This window comes from Narcine bancroftii, chromosome 4 (assembly GCF_036971445.1).
Source record: "Narcine bancroftii isolate sNarBan1 chromosome 4, sNarBan1.hap1, whole genome shotgun sequence".
Lineage (NCBI taxonomy): Eukaryota > Metazoa > Chordata > Chondrichthyes > Torpediniformes > Narcinidae > Narcine > Narcine bancroftii.
This window is the reverse complement of record NC_091472.1, coordinates 117881925-117908106: the sequence shown is the minus strand read 5'-3', so window position 1 is coordinate 117908106 and position 26182 is coordinate 117881925. Positions and strand designations below refer to the sequence as shown.

At 44.7% G+C, this 26182-nt stretch overlaps 1 protein-coding gene and 1 long non-coding RNA gene across 10 annotated transcripts in view; one reads left to right on the top strand and one right to left on the bottom strand.

Annotated features, from left to right (window-relative positions):
* The window catches only part of chfr (checkpoint with forkhead and ring finger domains, E3 ubiquitin protein ligase), a 100713-nt gene extending 93224 nt beyond the window's left edge, over positions 1-7489 (bottom strand). For 3 of the 5 annotated variants that reach the window (XR_011356073.1, XM_069932544.1, XM_069932545.1), the window contains exon 1: positions 7181-7489. Coding sequence is in view for 2 of the 5 variants with exons in the window: in XM_069932544.1 (XP_069788645.1) it covers positions 7181-7289 (109 nt within the window). In the remaining 3 variants the exon portion in view is untranslated. Of the gene's footprint in view, positions 1-2879; positions 2933-7180 lie in introns of those variants that run through there. The other 2 variants (XM_069932546.1, XM_069932547.1) reach the window with 2 other exon arrangements.
* LOC138761031 (uncharacterized) overlaps positions 3759-26182 on the top strand; it is a 74564-nt gene continuing 52140 nt past the window's right edge. For 4 of the 5 annotated variants that reach the window (XR_011356078.1, XR_011356077.1, XR_011356075.1 and 1 more), the window contains exons 1-3: positions 3759-3872; positions 8385-8604; positions 10687-10773. This is a non-coding gene — a long non-coding RNA (uncharacterized lncRNA). Of the gene's footprint in view, positions 3873-8384; positions 8605-10686; positions 10774-21688; positions 21755-21855; positions 22102-26182 lie in introns of those variants that run through there. The other variant, XR_011356076.1, reaches the window with a different exon arrangement.

Genomic DNA, 26182 nt, shown 5'->3' with positions numbered 1-26182 from the left:
GCAGAATAAATGCAATAGTGCAAACACCTCCCGAGGAGAGGAGATACACTCCATTAAATTTAATGACTGTTTTCCACAAAAACTACAGGCGGACACCTGAGCAATTTTAAACAAGACTTAATTGACAACAGATACAAGAGTTGAAAAGTCACAAAACAGTGTTTTAAAAGAGCAGCCATTACATAGCAGCCACCTTATCATGGGAAGGTCTGAACTTTTGCCAGGGAAATGTGCATATTTGGTGACAGGGTCAAAAATCTGAAGAAAAATGCAGGAGAAGAATTTGTTGTGTCAAATTATGTGGATGAAGCACACAAATCAGTAACTGGCCAAACATCAAAAATGAAAAGACAGAAAACTCAAATCAGTGAAATTTAAAAAAAACACCAATTATCTTCCTGAAAAACTTGAAATTCCACCCAATCAGTAGGGAGCAAATTAATTTCCCACTCCAATTAAACTAAAAACACAAAGCAATTCCCAGTTTACAAATTTTGTGTCTGCCCAAGGAGTTTCAATGCTTTATTATTTCATTTCTGCCCCTGTTGCAACAAAACAATTCTTCATTCTACAAACTAATTATGGCACAAGATGGTTTTAATAATTTGACTACAATTTTGATTTATGCAAATCATTTAACATTTTTGTTAATTGATGGATATCTTGCATCATTTAAACAGATTACTGCTAAATTTAGCTTACCCAAATCTCAATTCTTTAGATATTTGCAAGTCCAGCATTTACTTCAATCACAAGTTTTAATTTTTCACAAGAGTCTGAATCAAATTTTGTAGACGAGTTTTTTTTAGCTACTCATAAAAGTTTAATATCTATTATTTACAAGAAATTGTGATGTTTAAATCAGATTTCATTAGTTAAAACCAAAAATGCTTGGGAACAGGATTTAAATTTCGGATGTGGATTGGGATACAATTCTTAAATTGGTTAATAGCTCTTCATTATGTGCTCGACATTGTCTATTAAAATTCAAAGTGGTGCATAGAGTGCATTTGTCTCAGGCTAAATTGCCTCAATTTTATTCCGATATGACTCCCTGCTACGACAGGCTTAAGAGCAGAGAAGTGTCATTAATTCATATGTTCTGGACTTGTCCTAGTCTAATAAGAGAGGTTTTCCATACTTAATCAATACTTTTTCATATAGATTTAACACCGAATCCTTTGATGGCCTTCTTTGGAACAACAGAGGGAATGATTCTTCTTGAAAAAACACACAAATGTTGGAGAAGCTCAGCAGTCAAACAGTGCCTTTATGTAGCAAAGGTGAAGATACATCACCAACGTTTCAGGCTTGAGGCCTTCATCAAGCACTTCACCAGTCGTCCTGCCTCCATCGGCTCAGAAGGGCACTATGAGGCGCCTCTGGATAAGAATGGGACGCTGGAGCAGCCTTTTAGGGCTGCTGACTGAAAGGCAAGTTTTAAGTTTTAGATCCACTCTTGTAGCCGACCTCCAGGCAGAGGCCTGACATGAAATGGTCTTTAGATGGAAGACAGAAAAAGCCCCTTTCACACTTGAAAGTAGTCCCAGGAATTAACGACGAATCAGCCTTTAAAGTGTATAGTGAGAAGGAAAATTGTCTCAATGCCAGTGTCAGGTGAAATAATCTCAGGGCAGAGAATGACAGCCTTAACCCCCTACTATAATCCTTGGCGTCTTCAGGCACCAATGTTACAATCAGGCAAGTGTAGAATGGGCAATTGCATTGTGGGATTGAAATGACCCAAGTTTTTGCATGAATGCAGAAACGTGAAGGAAGATTAAAATGAAAGTCGTAGTGGGAGAGAGAGGAAATAAATAGCAATAACAGACAATTTTTAAATAGCGTAGGAAAGTTGGTAGCGCTATAGTACACAATTTATAAAGATCATGGGGAAAAAGCAATGCAGACCCAACTTCCCAGAATGCCATGCACCAAAGAAACCCCTCCATGAGTGTTCCATTCAAGCAGTTGTGCATTTAGCCCTTTCTCTGCCACATAGAATACTGGGAAGGCAGATCTGCCATTGCTTTCCCCCCCACAATATTTCTATATTGTGTGCGATAGCACTACCAATTTTCCCACGTTGTTTAAAAATTGTCCGCTATTGCTATTTAATGCTAGCACTTTTCCATGGTCCCTTATAAAGGTTTACATGGGTCAGCACATCAACAGGGGCTGAAGGGCTCATATTGTGCTGTACATAAAACTTAATTATGTTATAATTAGGCATGATTAATTTTGTTCAAATACAAAATCATAATACATTGATCAGGATTTAGGGCAGGTCCACCATTGCTCGAAGTGTCATGACATCACCAGTAAAAGGAAGAACAGTTCTAACCCTGAGGATGGGTCCTTGCAAGGGTGGAAGCGTTCAGTGTCCCAGTTAGGTGTGGTCAACTGTGAAAAGCCAAACCCCCATTCCTATCCCGGGACACTGAATGGACAATTTAGTGGGATGCAAGTATGCAAACATCTTGATTGTGGTTAAATTACTGAAATGACAGCCAGAGTTGATTTAAAGAAATTAAAATCCTTTACAATAGCTGAGGATTTTGAATTCAAATTGAAATCTGTCTATGGAGTCAATATGGGTAGAAGACAGAAAAAGGAAGGGCGTGGCCCCCAAATAGTCCTCAGGTCACTGAGAAGATTAGATGGCAGATTTTAGAATGGTGCAAGAAATAATGGGGTTGTTGTAATGGGAGACTTCAATTTCAACATATCAGCTTCTGTATGAGCAGTGACGTGTATGGTTTTTTTGAAGACTGCAAGCTTGTAATGACACAATTAAGGAATTTTATCGCTACATGGGCAGTCTAAAAGGAATGTGCAGGAATTTTGATACAAGTTTTTGGAGGAAGTGTAAATAGTACCGGAAAAAATTTGACGGTCATCCACTCTACTGCACGTCCAACCACTGGGACTGTTCCACTCAGGTACTTGCAGTCTAAAAAGATGCCCACTGTGAACGATCAGGGGGAATAAATTATGTTAATTTTTTTCCACAATTTTCCCAACATTGGTGTCTAAAAACTATAATGGATACAGGTTAGGGTTATGCCATCTCACTGGCTCTACACAAAGCCCTGTATATCTGGACAGCAAAGATGAATACATCAGGATGATCTATCGACTACAGTTCAGCATTCAACACCCATCCCCTCAAAACTGATCAGCAAACTCCAAGAGCTGGGAGTTAACACCCCACTGTGTAATTGGATCATGGATTTCCTCACCTCCAGACTACAATCAGTAGGCATTTGCGTGTGTGCGCTTGCGCATGTGCGTGTAGCAATTAACTATTTGGTCAAGACCAAGAGAGGGATAGACCACTATTTAAATAGAAACTAGGCACTGATGGTCTGAAAGCTCTTGTGCAAACTACTGAGTAAGTAAATGAAGGACAGCAAAGTAAATGACAATAAACTGCTTCTTACACAGCACACATTCTTAAACATTGGGTAAATGTGATCAAAATTCTTTAAAATCGTAAGAACAAAAAACTATTGATGTTCAAGTCAGAACTTTATCATTTAAGGTAACAAGCGTAAGCACAGTTGAACCTTTATGCTATACTAAGCTTGGAAATTATTTTGTCAAATTTTATGTTTTGGAATTCGAATGTACCCACCAGTCTTTAGAAATGCAAGAGGAAAATAGCAAAATGAATTGATTTATTGAAGGCAAATTGAGGACAGGATGATGCAGGCATGCAAGCGCTGACGTCACAATGCTTCTCCTGCTGGGCCATTTGCTGACTCCGACTGCAGGGAGACGGTTGCCCAGGGAAATACTTGAGTAATTTTCCTGGGCTGATATTTTTACACCACCAGTTCACAGCTGCGTGAAAGGCCAAGTGAAGATTGGTAAGAATTTCTCCTCCACAATCTCCATCAGTACCAGAGCACCAAAGAGCTGTATCCTTAGCACCCTGAACTACTCACTTTACGTTTGACAATAACCCCATCTACAAATTTGCCGATGATACCACAGTTGTGGGTTGTATAAAGGAATGGGATGAGATAGCATACAGGATGGTAATTGAAAACTTGACTGAATGATGCACCAACAACCTTGTACTCAATGTCACCAAAACTAAGGAGTTGATTGTTGACTTCAGGAAAGCCAGAGCTGTATGATCCAGTGATCACTGGGGGAATCAGAGGAGGAGAGGGTGAGCAAATTCAATTCTTGGGAGTCATTATCTCAGAAGATCTTTCCAGGACCCAACACACCAATGGTGTCGTGAAGAAAGCACGCCGATGCCTTTTCTTCTTCAGGAGTTTGCAGATGTTTGTTATGACATCAGAAACCCTGGTAAATTTCTATTGGTGTAGTGCAAAGTGTGCTGACCGGCTGCATCACAGTCTGGTACAGAAACATCAATACCCCAGAGCATAAAGCCCTCTAAAAGGTAGCGGACACAGCCCAGAACATTACAGGCAAACCCCTTCCCCCTATTGAGTACATCTACAGGGAACGCTGCCATCAGAGGGAAGCTGCAATCATCAAAGACCCACACTACCCAGCACACACTCTGTTCTCGCTGCTGCCATCAGGAAAGAGATACAGGTTCCACAAGACTCACACCACCAGGTTGAAGAACAGCTGCTACCCCTCCAACAACAGACTCCTCAACAACAAACTCAATCAGAGACTCATTTAAGGACTCTTACTTGGTGTGCACTTTATTTTCTTTTTTTGTTCTCTCTGTATGACAGTTTGTTTATATTCATTATCTGTTTACAGTTAGTTTGCATGTTTTATGTGTGTACAGTTTATTTTTTTGCACAATCAATTAGAGGTAATTCTGCCACGCCTGCAAGAAAAAGGAATCTCAGGGTTGTATGTGATGCCATGTATGTACACCAAAATTCAATCTGAACTTCCCTAATATTGACTGTCACCTCTTTTTTGCACGAGAGAAAAATGGGACAAAATTGTCAGGTATGCATAAGAATTCACGACACAGTATGTGAACCAGACAACAAGAGGAGAGGCCATAATGGATAATGAATCTGGTCAGGAGATAGAACTTGAGGTGGAGGAACTTTTTGGAGACACTGATCACAACTCGTTCACCTTTAACATAGCCATGGACAAGGGATAGGAGTAGACCAAAATGTTTATTTGGGGAAGGGCCAATTACAATGGGGAAAGCAAAATGGGAACAGATGTTCGTGGCGATAGAGGTGGGGGGAAGCTCAGAAGTAATGTAGAGGATGTTTAGAAACCACGTGCTTGATTCTGGATAAATTTGTCTCACTGAGACAGGGAAAAGAAGGTAGGATAAGAGGTGAGAAGGAAAGCTTAGGAAACACAAGTCAGGAAGGGCTCATGAGAATTAAGAATGCAAGGAAGGACTTGGGAGTACAAAGGGGACACAAGAAGGCCTTTACAAGTAGGATTATGGAAAACCTTAGGGCATTCGGATGACTGGAATGAAGGTGGGCTATTTAAGGATAAAAGAGGCAACATGTGCCTGAAGGCAGAGGAGGTAAGGAGGTCCTAAATGAATACATGTACTTTCCTTCAGTGTTCATTCACCAGAGAGAAGGACCTTGGTGAATGTGAGGTCAGTGTAGAACAGGCTAATGTGCTAGAGAATGTCAAGGTCAAGAAAGAGGAACTGCTGGATCTTCTTAAAAACATTTGGATCAACAAGTCCCTGCAAACAGACAAGGTATAACCCAAATTACTACAGGAAGCGATGGAAGAGATTGCTGGGGCATTGACAATGATCTTTGCATCCTTCCTGGCCACAAGTAAGTACAAGAGAATTGGAGAATGGCCAATGTCATCTCCTTGTTTAAAAAAGGTAATAGAAAGAATTGTGTGTAATTACCAACCAATAAGTCTTGCATCAGTAGTGAGCAAACTATTGAAAGCAGATCTCCAATAGTTTGATTACGGGTACAAGAAAAAGGTTATGGAGTGATGCAAGTCACTTACATGCCACTTTAAGTAATCTCTATGCCATCAGTGCTCTGTGATTAGTGAAACATTGCTTAAGGTGGTGTGTGAGTGGGAAGGGAAGATTGAAAATCACTGCTCTAGCCCCAATTGTTACTGAAATATTTTGCTTGAGAAAAATTTGTCATTGGTCCATTTCCTTTGGAGTTATGAAACCGCGCACATAACAAGTCAATTAGATACAATTAGTGGTTTTCAAACTTTTTAATTTTCACCCACATACCACCTTAAGCAATCACTTACACATCACAGAGCACCTATGGCATAGGGAATACTTAAAGTGGTATGTGAGTGGAAAATGGTTGAGAACCACTGGTTTAAATTGTTGAGTAGGTTTATATAGGTCAGCACAACACTGTGGCCTAATGTTTCAGATTCCAAACGTGCAATTAAAGTCACATATAAAACTATCAGACCACTGTTAAAAAAGGTCACCCTTATTCATACCAGGCCTAATACTTCAGTTCAGTGTCATATCAGGCATTGACCACCATAACTAACATTGATCAAAATTATGATTTCCCCACCCCCTCCTCTTCCCCAATCCATCCCCCCCACTCTCCCATCCCCACCCTCCACTCCCTCCCCCCCCTCCTCTCCCCCCTCCTACCCCTCCTCTCCCCCCTCCTCTCCCCCCTCCTCTCCCCCCTCCTCTCCCCCCTCCTCTCCCCCCTCCTCTCCCCCCTCCTCTCCCCCCTCCTCTCCCCCCTCCTCTCCCCCCTCCTCTCCCCCCTCCTCTCCCCCCTCCTCTCCCCCCTCCTCTCCCCCCTCCTCTCCCCCCTCCTCTCCCCCCTCCTCTCCCCCCTCCTCTCCCCCCTCCTCTCCCCCCTCCTCTCCCCCCTCCTCTCCCCCCTCCTCTCCCCCCTCCTCTCCCCCCTCCTCTCCCCCCTCCTCTCCCCCCTCCTCTCCCCCCTCCTCTCCCCCCACCCCTCCCCCCTCCTCTCCCCCCACCCCTCCCCCCCTCCCCCCCTCCCCTCCTCCCACTCCCCTCCTCCCACTCCCCTCCCCCCACTCCCCTCCTCCCACTCCCCACCCCCCACCCACTCCCCACCCCTCCTCCCACTCCCCACCCCTCCACCTCCTCCCACTCCCCACCCCTCCCTCCCCTCCCTCCTGTAGTCGGCCAGCCGTCCACCTCAGTGTACTCTGCTCCACGCCCATCACATCCGCCTGGTCCTTCCTGAAGCGCGGAGCTGCTCACCCTTCTTCCTGCCGATGGTCCACTCGCTGTTCCCCAACAGGATGTGGCTCTCGCTTTCTCGGTCGATACGGCTGAGGCGGCCCCAGGCCTGTTTCTGCAGCGGCTGCATGGCGGCCTCGGGCCTAAACTCGCTCTGGAACCTGGGCGCCGCCAGACCAGGCTCCTCGGCTCAGAAAACCTCTCCAAGCCGCCGGGATCACGACATTTCGTCATCAATCTCCCTTTTCCGTCCCCTGTTCCCCGCCCCCTCCTCTCGGAGTCAACAGCTGACAGGGCGGGGCAGCCTGAGCCAGACGCCTGCCCTCCCACTCCCTCTGACCACCCGCCTCTCCCGTGCTGCCATTCGTCACCTCGCCAGAGTCCAGGCTCTCTGATTGGTTCAATGCTACGTCTATCAACGTGACATCAGTCGCCTTTTCCTGAGCTCTCCGTCGCCCCCATTGGCCCAGCCTGGAATTAAAGCAACAGAGCCTCTGACATTATTTTTTAAATAATTTCTTTGGAAATGTGGGGTTTCTTGGCTTCGCTGATTTTAAATTCCTTTCTTCCACTGCCTCTTGAGAAAGTGGTGATGAGTCATCTCGCACAATTTGCCAGGCCACTGGATCATAGTGACAAAGTGAATTGCAAAACTGTGAGTCTGCATCTACTCGCAGACGCAGCTTATGTGGAAACAACCCAAGGATCTGGGGATTTGTCCTGATTCTCAGCCTTTTGAACCATTGCCACATATAACCACTTACAGCACAGAACAGGCCAGTTCGGCCCTACTAGTCCATGCCGTAGCAAATCCCCACCCTCCTAGTCCCACTGACCAGCACCCGGTCCATACCCCTCTAATCCCCTCCTATCCATGTAACGATCCAGTCTTTCCTTAAATGTAACCAATGATCCCGCCTCGACCACGTCTGCCGGAAGCTCATTCCACATCTCCACCACCCTCTGCGTAAAGAAATTTCCCCTCATGTTCCTCTTATAATTTTCCCCCTTCAATCTTAAACCATGTCCTCTAGTTTGAATCTCCCCCTTTCTTAATTGAAAAAGCCTATCCACATTTACTCTGTCTGTCCCTTTTAAGCCCTAGCCCTAGCTTTAAGTTTAAATCAATTGTCACATGTATTGAAAAAGCAGTGGTGGCAGTTGTTATGTGAGAGACATCTCATACTGACTGAGATTTTAACTACTTTATATTGTCACTACGAAGGAGTAAGTTGCTGCCGGAAGTTGATGAAATTCTGGAGGAGCAGAAAACGGATAAAGAATGGCGATGTGCACTTAAAGTGGGTAAATATCAGACAAGTGAGAGAGGAAACTCTGGAAGTCCCAGCTTTAATCCTCCAGTCATCGAAAGCCAAGCTCTGGAAAATTGCACATGTTGCAGCCTCATTCAAGAAGAGAGAAGTCAGCTTAATTTTGGACAAAAAGTAAATATAAACTACAGATGAGATACGCACTATCAATGACTCTAAAGACTGAGTAAGGCTTTAATACACATTAGATTTCAGCTCGCCCACCTCCATGTGCTCGAATGAATGGAAGGGGGCAGGGAGGGCGACCTTAATGGCCAGGTCACAGGGGGAGGGGTTACAGGGGTCGAGTCATCAGTGGGCAGGCCAGCCACTTAAGTACAGAGCAGCAGCAGTGTGTACATATCACCACATTCACCCCTCTTTAAAAAAACTAGACCCAGTCCTCGAGGTTCAGCCAATCAGGTGGCTTCTTCTGCCTCTGTGACCTGAGCAGCTCCACCCGGGGTGTACTGGTCGGCTCTGGGGCTGGTTGGGTGTCTTGAGGTGGGGGAGGGGGCAAGGTTGTCTGTGGTGACGGTCGGCTTGGCAGGGCATGTGGGGGGGGGGGGGTGGCGTCGATAGCCTGTACCAAGTCCCTATAGGGCTGATGCATGTGTATGTGGTGATTGAGGCTGAGGGTAGGTGGGTGTCTCCGGCATGTGTCAGGTCCTGGACAGGGACTGTGCCCTCTTGGCCGTCAGGGTACTGGATGTATGTGTATTGTGGATTTGCGTCCACCAATGGGTTGGTCTTATGGCCTCTCGCATGCTTCCTCAGCAGGACGAGTCCTAGAGGTGAGAGCCAGGGCAGCAGAGTGGTTCCAGTCGCCGACCTCCCGGGGAAGGAAAGCATGCATTCATATGAGGGGTCATATTTGTAGCAGTGCACAGGAGGGATCGAATGGCATGGAGTGCCTCTGGCAGGACTTCCTGCCAGTGAGACACCATCAGGCCTTTTGACTTAAGGGGCAGGAGGATTGCCTTCCAAATGGTGGCATTTTCTTGCTCTACCTGGCCGTTTCCCCTGGGGTTATAGCTTGCAGTCCTATTAGTGGCTACGCCTCGAGCCAACAGGTACTGTCACGGCTCATCACTCATGAACGAGGACCGCCGATCACTATGAAGAGGGTGAATATGCTGCAGAGTGCCCTGATAATTGTGGCAGAGGTAATGTCGGGACAGGGGATGGCAAAAGGGAATCAGAAGAACTATGGCGTTGAGTAAATAGACATTCCTATTGGTCGAGGGCAGGGGTCCCTTGAAATAGACATTCAGCTGTTTGAAAGGGCATGTGCCTTGATGAGGTGTGCCTTGTCGGGCCTGCAGAACTGCAGTTTACATTCTGCGCAGACCCAACAGTGTCTGGTCAGGGACCTGACGTCCTCAATGGAGTACGGGAGGTTCTAGGCTTTTATGATGTGGAACAACCTTGTGATTCCGGGGTGGCAGAGGTAATCGTGGAGGGACTGGAGGTGGTCAAGATGTGTGGTGGTGCATGTCCCCCGGTATAGGGCATCTGGGAGTCCGTTGAGTTTGCCTGGCCAGTACAGGATATCATAGTTATAGGTGGAGAGTTCGATTCTCCACCTCAGGATTTTATCATTTTTGATTTTACCCCGCTCAGGATTTTATCATTTTTGATTTTACCCCGCAGTTTTGAGTTAAATGTGAAGACAATAGCCCATTGGTCCGTCAGCAGGGTAAATCTTTTCCCAGCCAGGTAGTGACGCCAGTGGTGCATGGCCTCGATGATCGCCTGTGCCTCCTTTTCGACTGAGGAGCCATGTTTTAGGGCCGTGGAGGGTGTGGGAAAAAAATGCTACTGGTCTGCCCGCCTGGTTGAGTGGCAGCCAGTACAAGGTCGGAGCCATTGCTCTAGCCATCGGTCTCCACCTGGAATGGGATGGATATGTCCACGGAATGCATTGTGACTTTAGCGATGTCTCCTTTGATTTGGTTGAATGCTGCCCGGGCTTCTGCCGATAAGGGGAAACTTGTGGATCTAACTAAAGGGTAGTCTTTATCAGCATAATTAGGCACCCATTGGGCATAGTAAGAAAAGAACCCCAGGCACTGTTTCAGCGCCTTGAGGTTGTGTGGTATTAGGAGCTCCATAAGGGGATGCATGTGGTCGGGGTCAATGACACCATGCACCACAACGCATCCAAGGATGACCTGGTGAGTAGTACTTAACACATACTTCTCCTTGTTATGTCAGATTAAGGGACTTGGCTGTGCAGAGAAATTTCGCCAGGTTTGCGTTGTGATCCTGCTGGTCGTGGGCACAGATGGTGATATTTTCAAGGTAGGGGAACGTCACTGTCAGTTTATGCCTGTCTACCATCCGATCCATCTCCCTTTGGAACACTGAGACCCCATTGGTGACTCCGAAGGGGACCCTGTGGAAGTGATAAAGTCTGCCATCCTCTTTGAAGGCAGAGTATTTGCTATCCCCCGAGCAAAGGGGGAATTGGTGGTACACCAACTTCAGATCAATTGTGGAGTACACTTTGTACTGGGCTATTTTATTAACCATATCGGCTATCTGGGGGAGGGGTAAGCATCTAGCTGAGTGACCATCTGGTTGTAATCTATCACCATGCGAGGTTTGCTTCCGCCCCCGACCACCACAATTTGGGCTCACCACAGGCTCAAACTGGATGCTATGATCCCCTCCGCCAGGAGTTGCTGCACCTCGGACTTTATAAATGCGCGATCCTCGGCACTATTGCACCTGCTTTTCGTCACGATGGGTCGGCAGTCTGGGGTCAGGTTCTCGAATAGTGACGGAGGGGATATGCAGAGGGTGGAGAGGCCACAGGCAGGGGCCAGCTGTCGAGAGGAGGGGGTTGTGTACCATTATGGGTGGTTGTGGTCCTCCGAACACCATCGTTACACTCTTAAACTGGCTCTGGAAGTTGAGACCCAGGAGTATCGGCTCATAGAGCTATGGCATCACAAGTAAATGAAAGTTATCATAAGATTCACCCCCCTCCACCATTAATGATGCTACACAGTACCCCCAGATCTCTGTGGATTGGTCCTTTGCGGCCATAGAGATGGTGCTGCTCGTGGGTCTAACAGAGAGAGAGAGTTTCTGGGCAGTGTCTTGGTAGATAAAACTCTCTGTGCTCCCACTGTCGAACAGGCAGTTCATTCTTTTCCTGATTTACCTTAATCTCCGTCATCAAGTGGGTGATTGGAAAAGGTCTGCACTGGTTCATCATCGTTGCTGTCAGAGGGGAGGCCCAACCGGTAAGATGGTGGCCTCCATGTTGACCACGTTGTTACATTGGAGGAAGAAGGAGGAAGTGATGTCGGCAGAAGGTGGAGGTGATGTCATCCAGGAGGGCGGGAGAGACGCTGAGTAAGATGGCAACTCCCAGGTCGCGCAAGCAGTTGAGCTGTTCAGGGCTAGACGTGATGTCAGCGATGCGCTGCTTGCTTTGGAGGGTTTGGACAACTTACAGACATGCTGGTAATGCCCTTTCTTTCCACACCCCGAGCAAGTCACCTCCTTAGCCTGATAGAGTCATCTGGGGTGCTTCAGCTGGCCGCAGTCACCTGGATGTCCGATCACAGAGGTGGCAGCAGTGGAGTTGTGGCTTGCTATTGTGGAGGCCATCTGTGACACTGACTCCCAACATAGCAGTGCCTGCAGTCCGCACATGGAGGCCCCGTTCTTACCGGTGATCTCATTGGCGTTGTGTTGGGCAGAGTCGAGGGTCCTGGCAAGTTGGAAGGCTCTCTTCAGGGGCAGCTTGTCCTCCTCGAGCAGTCGCTGATGAATGTAGTCAGACTTCACTCCAGCCACACAGGTATCTTGGACCATCTCCACACACACTGCACTACGGGAACAGAGGCTGTAGCAGTCTCTCCACAGGTCGTACAGCACTTGGAGGAACTCATCCATGGACTTACCGGGTTGCTGTCTCCTCAAGGCCAGTCGATACCATGAGTACACTTCATTCACCTGGGGTCGGTAGAGGTTGCAGAGTTCAGCCATGGCCTCTGGGTAGGGCAGGCAGCTCTGGTTCGCCAGATATGCTCAATGGCCCACTCTAGCTTGCAGGACCTTGAGTTTCTACTCGTCAGAATCCACCAGGCCCACTGCGACTTTGAGGAAGTTTGTGAAGCAGGTGATCCACTGCTCATACTGTTCAGCAATTCCGGGCGTCTGGGTATCAATGTGAGTCTGTTGAGTATCAGCAGCTTGTCCATCCCATGTGGAGAATTAATGTGTATTAAACTGATTCACACTATCAATGACTCCAAAGGCTGAGGAACAATAGGCTTTAATACACATTAGATTTCGGCTTGAATGAATGAAAGGGGGCAGGGAGGTCAACCTTTATGTCCAGGTCACAGGGGGAGGGGTTACAGGGGGTCGAGTCATCAGTGGGCTTGTACAGAGCAGCAGCAGTATCTTCTTCTTTGGCTTGGCTTCGCGGACGAAGATTTATGGAGGGGGTAAAAAGTCCACGTCAGCTGCAGGCTCGTTTGTGGCTGACAAGTCCGATGCGGGACAGGCAGACACGATTGCAGCGGTTGCAAGGGAAAATTGGTTGGTTGGGGTTGGGTGTTGGGTTTTTCCTCCTTTGCCTTTTGTCAGTGAGGTGGGCTCTGCGGTCTTCTTCAAAGGAGGTTGCGGCCCGCCAAACTGTATATATCACTACAAGATGCTGGAAATATGAAATGAAAACAGAAATACTCTGCTGGTCAGGCTGCATTCATGGAAAGCTATCAGTTCAATGGAGGGTCGAAAACAGGAAAACAAGCATAGACAGTGAAAGGGTGGAGAGAACAAAGGGAATATGCGTAAAGAGAAAATGAAAATATGGCTGGTCCCTGTGAATGGTCTTCAATGTGATGTTCACCCCATTTCTCCTGCTTCAGATGCTGCTTGATTCGCAATGCAACAGAAATAATTTACATTTCTGTGATGCTTTTAAATCCCTTTTTGAACATTGGATGACACTTAGAAATAGGGAAATCATTTTTGAAAATCAAAAATTCCCAAAGTTGGAGATCTTAAATAAAAACACGAAATGATGAAAATCTTTGCAGTTCTCACAGTGACGATGGAAAAGGAAAATACATACAGGGTATATTTGACACCGAGAGAGACTAAATAATGCAAAGAGCAATGCTATTAACTGAAACAGGGTGATGAAGCTTTATCTGCAGTTTTTTTTACTTTTAGAGTTACAGCACAGAAACAGGCCCTTCCAGCCCACACCACCAAAATACACCCATGTGACCAATTAACCTTCTAGCCCTGTACATCTTTGAAACATGGGAGGAAACCAGAGTGCCCGCAGACACAAGGACAATATACAAACTGCAGACCACTGGGATTGACACTCTGGTGGGTGTGCAAATAGATGGAGACAAAGGAGGAAAGTTGGGAGAGATAGAGAGCAAATTCAAGGGTAAAATAACTAAACATTGAAGCACGATTGCTGGTTCTTGGCTCCCATAACCTAAGTTCATTCCTGACCCTAAGGGTTACCCTTGTGGCTTTACATTCCTCCCATTTTCCAAAGGTGCAGGTTGGTCAATTAATTGGCCACTGTAAAATTACCCATCATGGACAACTAAGTAGTGGAATCTAGAGGAGTTGACGGAACACTGGGGAGAATAGGTTACAGGAAGGCTGTGGGGGGGGGTGGAATTGGATTGCACAGTGAGCTGTTTTGGGGAATCATCAAATGCACAACTGAGGAGGTTAGATAATTGAGGAAACCAGCCGTCAAATTTAATCTGTAGTGTTTACACGCCATAGAGCATTGTAATATATTTGTCTATAATTTTGCAAAAAGTTGTTATCAGAAGTCGAAGTGTTACCACATTGGGACAGAGCAGAGGGTTATGTCGTAAAATATCCATGGTTAGATCTTTGCAGAACTGACTACATTGCAACTTAAATGTAGGATCTCATTTTGCATGGGGTGCCATCCAACTTTTAGGAAGAGGCAGACAAGATGAGCGTGGATCCCTCTAATTAATTCACAGCTTCAGCCTCTACTACTGAACATCCGAAAAAAAGGCCTGATCTTCGTCCCCCTTCGCCCACACCTCAACGAATAGCGTGCATGCCATGATGCCAAACTCTTGTTCTGCTACCTCCGTGCTTATTTCTTCAACCAGGATTCCCCCTGCTGAAGATCCCTTCCATCTTAAGCCTTCTTCCTCCTCTTGGACACCCCATTCTAGCTTTCTCTTTAAAAAAATTTTTAATTGAGTTTATCATAACAATCCATATACAAGTTATTAATATAGTTAAGCAATATGATAGCATATACATAGCATATCATTAAAGTAAATGCACAATATGACAAATTTTAAATTTCATCCCCAATTGTTAAATGTGATTGTTTATTAAAATGATTATACATAAAAATCAGTTAAATAATATTACAACAAACCTCATTATACCTTAATATAGTATCTAAAATAAAACATGTCATCCAGGATAATCATAATTAAACCCCATAAAGAAAAAAAAACCCATAAAACTAATACTAATCTATCCCTCCCTCTAATCAAGGTTACAAGAGAAATTGAAAGGTGGATCAAGTCGCGACCTCCAGAAGACAGACCGGATCAGCACCAGAGCACCCAAATCATCTAAAACTGCCACTTATGATAGTAGTCTATAAATAGGCCCCATACCTTTTCAAAATGTAACTTTTTATCTTTAATGTTATACCTAATTTTCTCTAAGCTTAGATATGACATTTCATTACATGAGTCGGTGAGAGTTTATCTTTCCATTTCATTAAAACTCCTTGTCTGGCTATTAATGAGCTAAAAGCTAAAACTTTCTCTTGAGGTGCCGATAAAAGTTTATCCAGTTCACGTGAAAAACCCAGCAGGACAATTAAAGGGCATAGATCTAATTTAATCTTAAAAATCGTTGACAAAGGATGAAAAATATTCTGCCAACATCTTCTTAATTTAGGACACTCCCAAAATATACGAATCAGTGAGGCTTTAAAAATTTTACACTTTTCACAAAATGGATCAACATCCGCATAAAATGGGATAATTTGAGTTCAAACATATGTATCCTGTGTAGCACCATAAATTGTAATAAACAGGGCCTTGAACAAAATGAAGAATCACTGATCAAACTAAGAGTGGAACATCAATCCTCATCTGAAAAAGTTATATTATCACAGTCATTTTTAATCTTAGCCATTGGGGCTAGTCTTAAATCCAATAGATCAATATAAATACATGCTATCAGTCCACTATGAACAAATTGTAGCTTAATATCATGTTTGTTCAATTTAGACTGAAAAAAATTCCTAACTTGCAAATATCTATAAAAAGGTCTATTAGAGGCCTTAAATTTAACTGACAATTGTTCAAAAGAAGAAAAGTTATTTTGAATAAATAAATCTTTAAAATTTTTAATACCAAATCTGTACCATTCCTTAAAACCTTCATCTAATACTGAAGGTGGAAATAAATGATTATCTATAATAGAACTAGCTAGAGAAAAATTATTATAACCAAAAATTTTCCTAATTTTTTTACTCATTTTAGCTTTCTGGCTATTTCCAATTGCCGCTGAGGCATCAACTGTCTCGATTTCACCAGTCCCCTCGATCTATCCAATCTCACACCCTCCGAATGCTCTGCCCTCCACTCACTTTGTACCAATCCCAATCTCACTATCAAACTCGCAGACAAGGGTGGTGCTGTTGAGGTCTGGCACACTGACCTCCACCTTGCCGAAGCCAGACGACAGGTCTCAGACACCACCCCTTATTTACCTCTTCAACAGGACCCCACAAAAAAACATCAAACCACAGTCTCATGCACCATCACTGACTTCCTCCCTTCCGGTCATCTCCCCCTCACCCCCACGGTCACTAACCACATTGTTTACCCACCCCGTACTGCCTGGTTCTATCTCCAGCTCAAAATCCATAAACCCAATTGCCCTGGTCAACCCATTGCTTCCATGTGTTCCTGCCCCACTGAACTGATATCATCTTTCCATGACTCTGTTTTATCCCCTCTGGTGCTGTCTCTGTCTACCTACATCTGCGATATGTCACGTGCCCTCCATCATGTCAACAATTTTCAGTTCCCTGAACTGGACCGTCTCATTTTCACCATAGATATCCTTTCTCTCTATACCTCTATTCTGCATACTGAAGGCATCAAAGCCCTTCATATCTTCCTCAACAATTGACTCAACTAGTCTCATTCCCTCCACCATCTTGGGAAACAAACTCTCAGCAGACATTTTCTACAAACTCCCACAGCTACCTCAACTACACCTCTTCCCACCCTGTCCCTGTAAGGATTCATTCCATTTTCTCAATTCCTCTGCCTCCGTCACATCTGCTCCCAGGATGAGGCCTTCAATTTCAGATCATCTGTGATGTCCTCCTTCTTAAAAAAAAAGGGGGCTACCATCAACTCTATCCTCACCCTCATGGCCCAAAAATTTGCCATGGCCCCCTCCGACCCCACGCACAACAAGGATAGGATTTCCTTTGTTCTCACCTACAACCCTTCCAGCCTCCACATCCAACATATTATCCTTCACCATTTCCGCCACCTACAATGTGATCCCACCATCAGACATATCTTTCCCTCTATGCTTTCTTCAAGGGCCACTCCCTCTGTGACTCCCTCATCCACTCTTCCCTTCTCACTAATCACCCTCAGTACTTTCCCCGGGACCACAAGAAATGCTGCACTTGCACCTACACCTCTTCCCTCACTATTCAAACAGTCCTTCCAAGTGAAGCAATGCTCCATTTGTGAATCTGCAGGAGTTATTGACTGCATTCGGTGTTCAATTGTAGTCTCTACATCAGAGAGAGTGGAGACAAACTAGGAGATCACTTCGTTGAGCACCTTCACTCTATCGGCTGCAATACCAGAAACACCCCAGTGGCAACCCATTTCAATTCCAGGCCCCATTCCCACATCAATATGTTTGTCCATGACCTCATGCACTGCCAAACAGAGGCTGCCCGCAAATTGAAGGAACAACAACTAATGTTTCATCTGGGCACTCTCCAACTAGATGGAATTAATAACAACTTCTCCATTTTCCATTAACTCCCTCCCCTGTGTCCCTCTCTTTTCCTACCCCTCTGTCATCTTTCTCCTCTTGCCATCCCTCTCTATTCAAAGCTACTCCTCCCCATCACTTTCCAGTTTTTTTTCTCTTCTACCTTCCCATCCATTTCCACCAATTACCTCCTCCCTTTACCCCCTACTTTTTATTCAAGTGCCTGCCTGCTTTTTCATCACACGTTGACGTTGGGATCAGACTCAAAATGCTGGAGAAGCTCAGCTGGGTTTCTCGAGTCCGTTATGTGCACTCAGCTGGGCTTCTCGAGTCCGTTATGTGCACTCAGCTGGGCTTCTCGAGTCCGTTATGTGCTCTCAGCTGGACCTCTCCAGTATTTTGTGTTTTTACTTCAACCACAGTGTCTACAGAATTTTGTGATTTACTTTCCTTCCTATGGATGCTCCATGAGCTGCTGAATCTCTCCATCACTTTTACAACCCCAGCACTTGCAGACTTTCCTGTTAAGCTAGAAATGCCGTTCCACCTAACTCAGGAATCCAATTACCTGACAGCAGGGTACTGGCTCCATTCCAATGTCCCACATGAAGTGTCAGCATGTGGTAATGATTCTACTAGTTGTTCTCTATTCAAGGAACACTATCTTTCCTTGTTATTTGATGAAGCATAGCTAAATCTGGACAGGGAACATGGTAAGATCGTTAACAAGAATGGAAATGAAAGAGCTCCAGTTGAACAAAAATGTGGAAATAATTTGATTATCTGCTGCGCTTCTTAAATTTTGCACAACAGTTTAGAAATAGTGAAATGCAATCCGAAAACAGCTGATGGTGGAAATCTGAAATATAAACATGAAATCACTGGAAACTCTCAGCAGGTCAAGCAGTAAATGTGTAGGAAAAGAAGCAGCAGTAGGAGTCATAGAGTCTTGCAGCACAGAAACAGGCCTTTTGGCCCAACTTGTCCATGCTGACCTCATTTATCTACATTTAGACCTTGTCTCTCTGAACCGTTCCTATCCGTGCACCTGTCTAACATTTAATGTTCCAGATTCAAGACAGGATCAACGAGGACACTAAATTAGTCTTCAATAGTAGAGAAGGAAGGATAAGACAAAGGGAATATCTCTGATAGGATGAATCCAAATAGCTTAATGTGGCAGTTAAAATCATATTAAGTGTCTTTATCCCAACACGTTTTTGAATGCTGAGACTGTCCATTAAGTTATATAAAGAAAATAAGAAAAACAGAGTCAAAATGATAACAGACAGAAATGACCAATTCTGATACTGCAGAATGAAAGAAAATTCAAATGACCAGGAGTTGGAAATTTCAGTATTAGTTTAGGAACATATCTGGATGCAAAATAATGTGCTTTCCCTCAAATATCTTGTAACAGAAGAGGAGGCTACAGACTGAAAACTGTAATTGGGAGAGGGATGGTGAATTAAACGTTCCAGAGAGAGCAATGAGATGAATGACCAATCTGCTTCTAATTACTTTATTTAAGAAACACAGATCAGCTGAGACACACATCTTATAGGAATAGCTGTGTTAAACTCAAATGAAAATGTTATCTACGTTTCACTCTTTTAAAAATGTAAATGTTATCAGGCATGTTCTTGAGAATTACATTCAAGCTTCAACACTGATCTCCCACTGCACCAGACACTGTTGATTTCACATCACATCATTGTCTTGTGAGTCAGCTGGGAATAGAAACAGACTGTTACAAATGTTCAGTGAACAGGCAGTACATCCTTTAAAAATGAAGAATTAAAAGGCAAAGTGTCCCTAATCTTGTGAAAATGGAAAGTTGACTGATTCAAATTGCACAAATTCTTTTAAAGAGAATGTAAGCCAATACATAGAATTACAAATACAGCACAAAAAAGGCCAGAGCCCAATAGTTCCAAACTGGTGTTTATAGTCCACACCAGCTCACCCACCACCCTCTCTTGTCCCTGTCTTCCTCATCTAGCTTCTTGTTGAAAATATCTTTACAGTTCATGCCAACCTCTTTCTGCAATGGACTGCTGTGTCCATCAATAACTATGATAAATGAGAGATGAATCATAGAATTATGGAATAGAGGGTGGTCCATTCGGCGCTGAGCCTGCTCCTCCACTCAGAATGACCATGACTGATTACGTGACCTCAGTACCCTATTCCTGCTTTCTCTCTGTATCACTTGATCGCTTTAGCCAATAGGGCAACATGCAATTCCCTTTTGAATACATCTAATGAACTGACATCAGTCCAGATGAGGATGGCTTACCCTCCCCACTTGCAAATACTTTACCACTGCTGTCATCAGTGGGTCCAACGACAGAAGTCCCTGCCCAGCAATGTGATGGGAGGACTTTCTCAATTACTCTGTAGCCCCTCCCCTTCCCACCAATGGTGTTGCAACCAAACCTTCTGACCCATGTCCCTCCCTCTTGATTGACCAATGACCAACCAGGCCAAGGAATTTCCTGACTTCCCAACATGGTTGGCATAGCAGTTAGTGCAACACTGTTACAGCGCCAGCGATTGGGACCGGACATGGGTGTGAATCCCGCGCTGTCTGTAAGGAGTTTGTATATTCTCCCCATTTCTGCATGGGTTTTCTGCAGGGGCTCTGATTTCCTCCCACCCTTCAAAACATGTCACGAGTGCAGGTTAATTGGGTATGATTGGGGAATGGACTTGTGGGCCAAAAGGGCCTGTTACTGTGCTGTATGTCTAAATTTTTAAAAATTAGATTTAAATGTAAATTTTTGATGCAGTTCAGGAAGATTTCCACATGTTGGAATTGTTACTGATGTGGCAATGCATTTGCTCCTGAAGAGCCCAGCCAGATGAACAGTTGGAGATTATCCACAGTATTATCAGATGGACGAAATGGACTACTCAAACTCGAGTAGCATATCTATGAGTGTATACACATGCACATACACACATACACACTTACACACAACATACACACATGCATATACACTCACACCCATACACACAATACATGCATGCATACACACACACAAAATATATATGCACATACTCGCATACACATAACATACACATACATATGCTTGTATGCACACAAACAAACACATGCATATACACACACCTATACATACATGCATAAACATACGTGCATACACACAACACACACAAATGGATATACACACATCTCTTCTCTCTTTGGCTTGGCTTCGTGGACGAAGATTAATGGAGGGGTAATATCCACGTCAGCTGCAGGCTCGTTTGTGGCTGACAAGTCCGATGCGGGACAGGCAGACACGGTTGCAAGGGAAAATTGGTTGGTTGGGGTTGGGTGTTGGGTTTTTCCTCCTTTGTCTTTTGTCAGTGAGATGGGCTCTGCGGTCTTCTTCAAAGGAAGTTGCTGCCCGCCGAACTGTGAGGCACGGTTTGAGGCGATATCAGCCCACTGGCGGTGGTCAATGTGGCAGGTACCAAGAGATTTCTTTAGGCAGTCCTTGTACCTCTTCTTTGGCGCACCTCTGCCTCGGTGGCCAGTGGAGAGCTCATCATATAACACGATCTTGGGAAGGCGATGGTCCTCCATTCTGGAGATGTGACCTACCCAGCGCAGTTGGATCTTCAGCAGCGTGGATTCGATGCTGTCGGCCTCTGCCCTCTCGAGTACTTCGATGTTGGTGATGAAGTCGCTCCAATGAATGTTGAGGATGGAGCGGAGACAACGCTGGTGGAAGCGTTCTAGGAGCTGTAGGTGATGCCGATAGAGGACCCATGATTCGGAGCCGAACAGGAGTGTGGGTATGACAACGGCTCTGTATACGCTAATCTTTGTGAGGTTTTTCAGTTGGTTGTTTTTACAGACTCTTTCATGTAGTCTTCCAAAGGCGCTATTTGCCTTGGCGAGTCTGTTGTCTATCTCATTGTCGATCCTTGCATCCGATGAAATGATGCAGCCGAGATAGGTAAACTGGTTGACAGTTTTGTGTGCCCGATGGAGATGTGGGGGGGTGGGCTGGTAGTCACACATACAACAGACACATACATACATGCATATGTGTGCGCACACACATGCACATAATATACATGCACAAACAAACACACACAGATACACAGAGCAGCCTCATCAGTGGTTTGCCTTTCTGTTAATGCGTTACCAACTTGTGAATTTTAGCTTCTGGAACTGGTGCTGCACCAATCGGCCAGTAGAGGGAAGTAGCAGCTAAGCGATGGCCACCAGGTGAGCTGTGAACTCAACAGACTGTCCACAGGATTAACCATTTCCAAGGCCAGAGCGTTGTTTCAGTACCCAATTAAGCCCACTTGTTCTTCATTTTTCAGATAACTGCCTGATTTGCCTGACAAACTTGCAATCTGTTCACCCTCCAGTGCTTAGAATAAAGCATCAAAAATGGTCCTTCACCCCATCATGTCTGTGCCAGGCATTGTATCTATCTACACTGAAATCAATAGCCACAAAGCCTTCTGTGCTCATCTATTGCAATTGATTCTGCTTCTCTGTTGAATCATCTTGACTTCCACTCTGGTTTAATTATAAACAATAAACTATTTTAAGTTACAAGCTGACAGGATGGAATTCAATTCTACTTTTGAAGGTTCACCTGCTTTCATGAAATTGAAAGAACATAGGGAGTAGGGGCAGGAGTCCCTCACTGCTTGCTCTGCAGTCCAGTGTGATTGTGACATGTGACCTTGGCCTCAGCTCCATTCTGCTTCAGATCCCCAACCCCTGTCTATTTCAGCCTGGTATAGATTCAGTGACTCAGACTCCTAGTTTCTGAGACTGAGAATCACAAAGGTTAATAACTCTGAGAGAATAAATTCCCTCTCTTCTCCACCTCAGAAATCCTTATCCTGAGGTTATGTTACCTCCCACTCCCCGCCATGAAAGGAAGTGCTCCCCCCATTCTCCTGGCACTACCCCACTCAGGCATGGCCAAACTGAAAATCAACTTACATCAATGAGCAACAGGACTAGAGTGACAGGGATGAGGAGAACTGTGAATATTTAATTATCTTTTTTCGTATTTATTGTCCTTTTATAATTCAATTGAGTATAGTATTATAGTTTTCAAGTAGTTCTTATAATTATATTTTCTAACAAAGTTCCTGTTCAGCTTCAGTGTGTCAGTGTACAATGCGTATGACAATAAACTCATTCTCATTTACGATGGGGTGCAGGCAGCAGTGTTCTGGATGAGCTCAACTCAGGAGAAACAGAAAGAAGGTCAGTCAGAAGAGTGCAAGAATGGCCAAGTTGAGAGGCCACAAAAGGCACGGAGGAGGGTCACAGCAGCAGGTGGGCTGAAGCAGGGATTATAGATGGAAGTGTAAGCAGGTGGTACTAATACTGAAGAGGATATGGGGTCAGAAAGTCAGCCCAGGGTCAATCAAGGAGCAGTGTTAGCTCAGTCAGTGGTCATTGAGATGATTCTGTGATTGATCTGTTCATTTAAAACACAGCAGTACTGAAGCATTTGGACTCAGCCTAGGAACTGGGCTTTGGGGCATCGTTCACTGCTCTGAGCTGAGCAAGGTTGTCTGTTTTAAGAACTGCCTTGCATCTAGTTACACATATCTGAAAAGAGCATTAATGATGTTCAAGATTTGCATGGGTTCACAGAGAACATGGTGAACAAAAGCTTGGCATTCATTTGTGGCCTTATCACACTTTTAAGAGCAGTATCAGAGCATTTTACATTAATACAAATAGTTTCAAGTGTAGTTGCTCCATGTTCCAAAAGACCATCACGCTGCAAGGTTCTTGTCTGAAAATGACTCAAGGAGGAAAGTCAGAAAAATGGAACAGACAAACCAGAGTTGAAATCATGAAAAAGCAGGCAGGAAACACAGACATTAAAAGGCTAATACTAAACCAAAAGAAACTTAGTAGGCAACAGGGAAACTATGAATGAAGAATCGATGGATAGTTTGACAAAGAGCCAGCACAAGGAGAAGGGGCAGAAAGGCCTTCGATTGTGCTGTGATATTCTGTGATCCAGTTTCCCTGTGAAATAACGAGTCTGTTGGCTCGTTTTATCTTCCGCTGCAGCAACGACTTCAGACTGATTTTTTTAATAATCTAATATATTAAGGAAGTCAATACCTTAGGGCAGGAAGGTACACTGTGGTCTCTGCTTTAAGGTTCCTCTATTATCATGCATATAAATAGACTAAATTTCTTAACCTTTGCCTGCTGTAAAAGCACACAAAGCCCGGTGCCCCCATCAGTAAGACAAAGAGAAGCAGAAGAGAGTCCCTTCAGAGACACCACCGAGTGCCTGTGGATTCATCTCCTGTGCCTCTGCAGTCCCACAGCCTCCTGTCTGACCCTGATCTCCTGGTTCCCAACCCCTGATATGATGAGAAAGTTGTTAACACCTGTGGCCCATCATGGATCCCAGTCCTGATACCTAGTTCCCATGAGCTGGTCTCAGGTAGCTTGCAGCCTGTGTGGGTCCTTCTGCTGCTGAGCCTCTCACTGGACTGCTGCCATGGTCTTCTTCTCCTGTAGCATCATCTCCCAGGCTTCTCCTCCTCTGCAAGAGGGAAGTGGGAGAGGTGTTCTCCCACTCTGGTTCCTTCTCCAGTCTGCTGCAACCCTCATGGTCCGCTGAATCCCACCATCTTGACATACATTCGTAGGTTCACCAATATTTAAAAAAACACCTTTGGCCCCTTTCTATAGGCCACAAACCTTATACGGGGCTGTCGGCACAATGACTGGGCAGTAGGACCCTGCGGAAGAGCACTGTGTTTCCCTCCCTGCTCTCACGGGGCTACTCCAGTGGCAGTGCTGCCATTTTATTTAAGGCCCTTCTGTGTTTCCAAAGACTGAGATATAACTCTCCCAACACAGTTTCTCTCATTTTGGCTGTGGATTTGTAGTAGGTGTAGATATGAGGTGATGAACGCTCTGGATGAACTGGATCTGGGCTGCATTTGGCCCAGAACACCTGAGAGGCAGTGCAAAACTGAAAAGGTAAACAGGAAAGTCTGCAGACACTGGGTTCGAGAGCAGTCTCCAAATGTGATGCAGAAATTTAGCAGGTCACATAGCATCCATGGGAAGTAAAGGGTGACCAAAGTTTCATCAGGAGTGCAGAAAATGAAAAAGTTTTTGTTCAAAGCAAGACATTTTACATACATTTGCATTCAGTTTGTAAGGGACTTGGCATCATCACTGAGCTCATTTTCTAAACCTTTTACTCCAGAACTCAGGTTATGGCTCGCTTCCCTTGTCAAGTACAGCACTCATGAGATTGGCTGAAGGGCCTGTTTCTGTGCTGTAGTGTTCTATGGTTCTGTTTTTATATATCATGGAAGGCCATTTGACACATTGATTGTGCCCAGCTAATCTTTGTAACTTATTAATCTACCAACCTTTGCGATTTGGAAGGAACTGCTCAGAAAATCTGACACAATCATACAAACTCCCTACAGACAGCACCAGAAATTAGGTCTGTACCTGGAACCGTGAGGTGGTGGCAGTACTACCTGCTGCATCGCTGTGCGTCTGATTTGGCTGCAATGAGTAGCACTTCGCCTGGTTGCTGGCTAGTTTAGTTAGTATGTTGGGAATGAGATCAATGTGTTCTTTGCTGAACAAAAAGCCGTTGCTTTGATTTGCATGTTCCGTGAATATCTCTAGTTTAATCAAGACAAGCAGAGCCTCCCGTGGATTTTGTTGCATTAAATCATAACATGGACTTTATCTTTTTGACTTCATGCTGATGTTACTGATTTCACAAACCAAATGTTGACAGTTCTTACCCCCTGTGACCTACTGAATCAGAAACAAAAATCACATATAAGGCTCCAAGTAAAATGGTGCACAGGTTGCAAAACACAACATGCTGGAGAAGAAGGTGATATGTTGACCTTTCACGGCTAACCTGGATGGCTACCCTTGCCTTTCCCTTCGCCTCTGCTGCCTGATCTGCCAAGAATATTCCCTTATTCCAGCTCCATTACCCTATCTGGTTTTCCAGCCATCGCAGTTCCAGGTGCTTGTGTCTCTTTGTAGATGGGTTACACCTTTGGGGTTGTGTGTACATGCACCATGCTATGGGGCTATATATGTAGACACACATTGTGTATGACCTAACTCTTCTCTTTGTCCTTTGAGTCTTGATGAAGGGCTTTGGCCTGAAAATTTGACAATGGGTGTGAAGCAGGGAGAGATTAGATTTTTGTTGAGTAGATTTCCACAGAGCAGCACAACATCATGGGCTGAAGGGCCTGTAATGTTCTATGTTATAATTCCTCCAGCAGATTATATTTTGCTTCCTTTTCTTTGGTTTCACTCCTGAATATCTTGGCATCTATAGGTGTGGGGAGTCATTTAGTGAATGGAAATGTATTGGGAGAGGACAGAGGAGATTTCTTAATTAGCCCATTGACAGAACTCACCATCAGTGTGATGGTGGATGGTCCTGCTCATTCCCAGGTTCAAGCATGAGTGAACACTGATTCATGAAGAAGGCTTGCCAGTGGCTATACTTCATGAGTAGTTTGAGGAAATGTGGTATGTCACCAAAGACTCTTGCAAATTTTTACAAGTGTCCATGGAGAGCATTCTGACTGGTTGCCCCTTTCACAGGATTTAATGGCCAATTGGCCTTTAAAGTGTTTAGTGTGAAAGGAA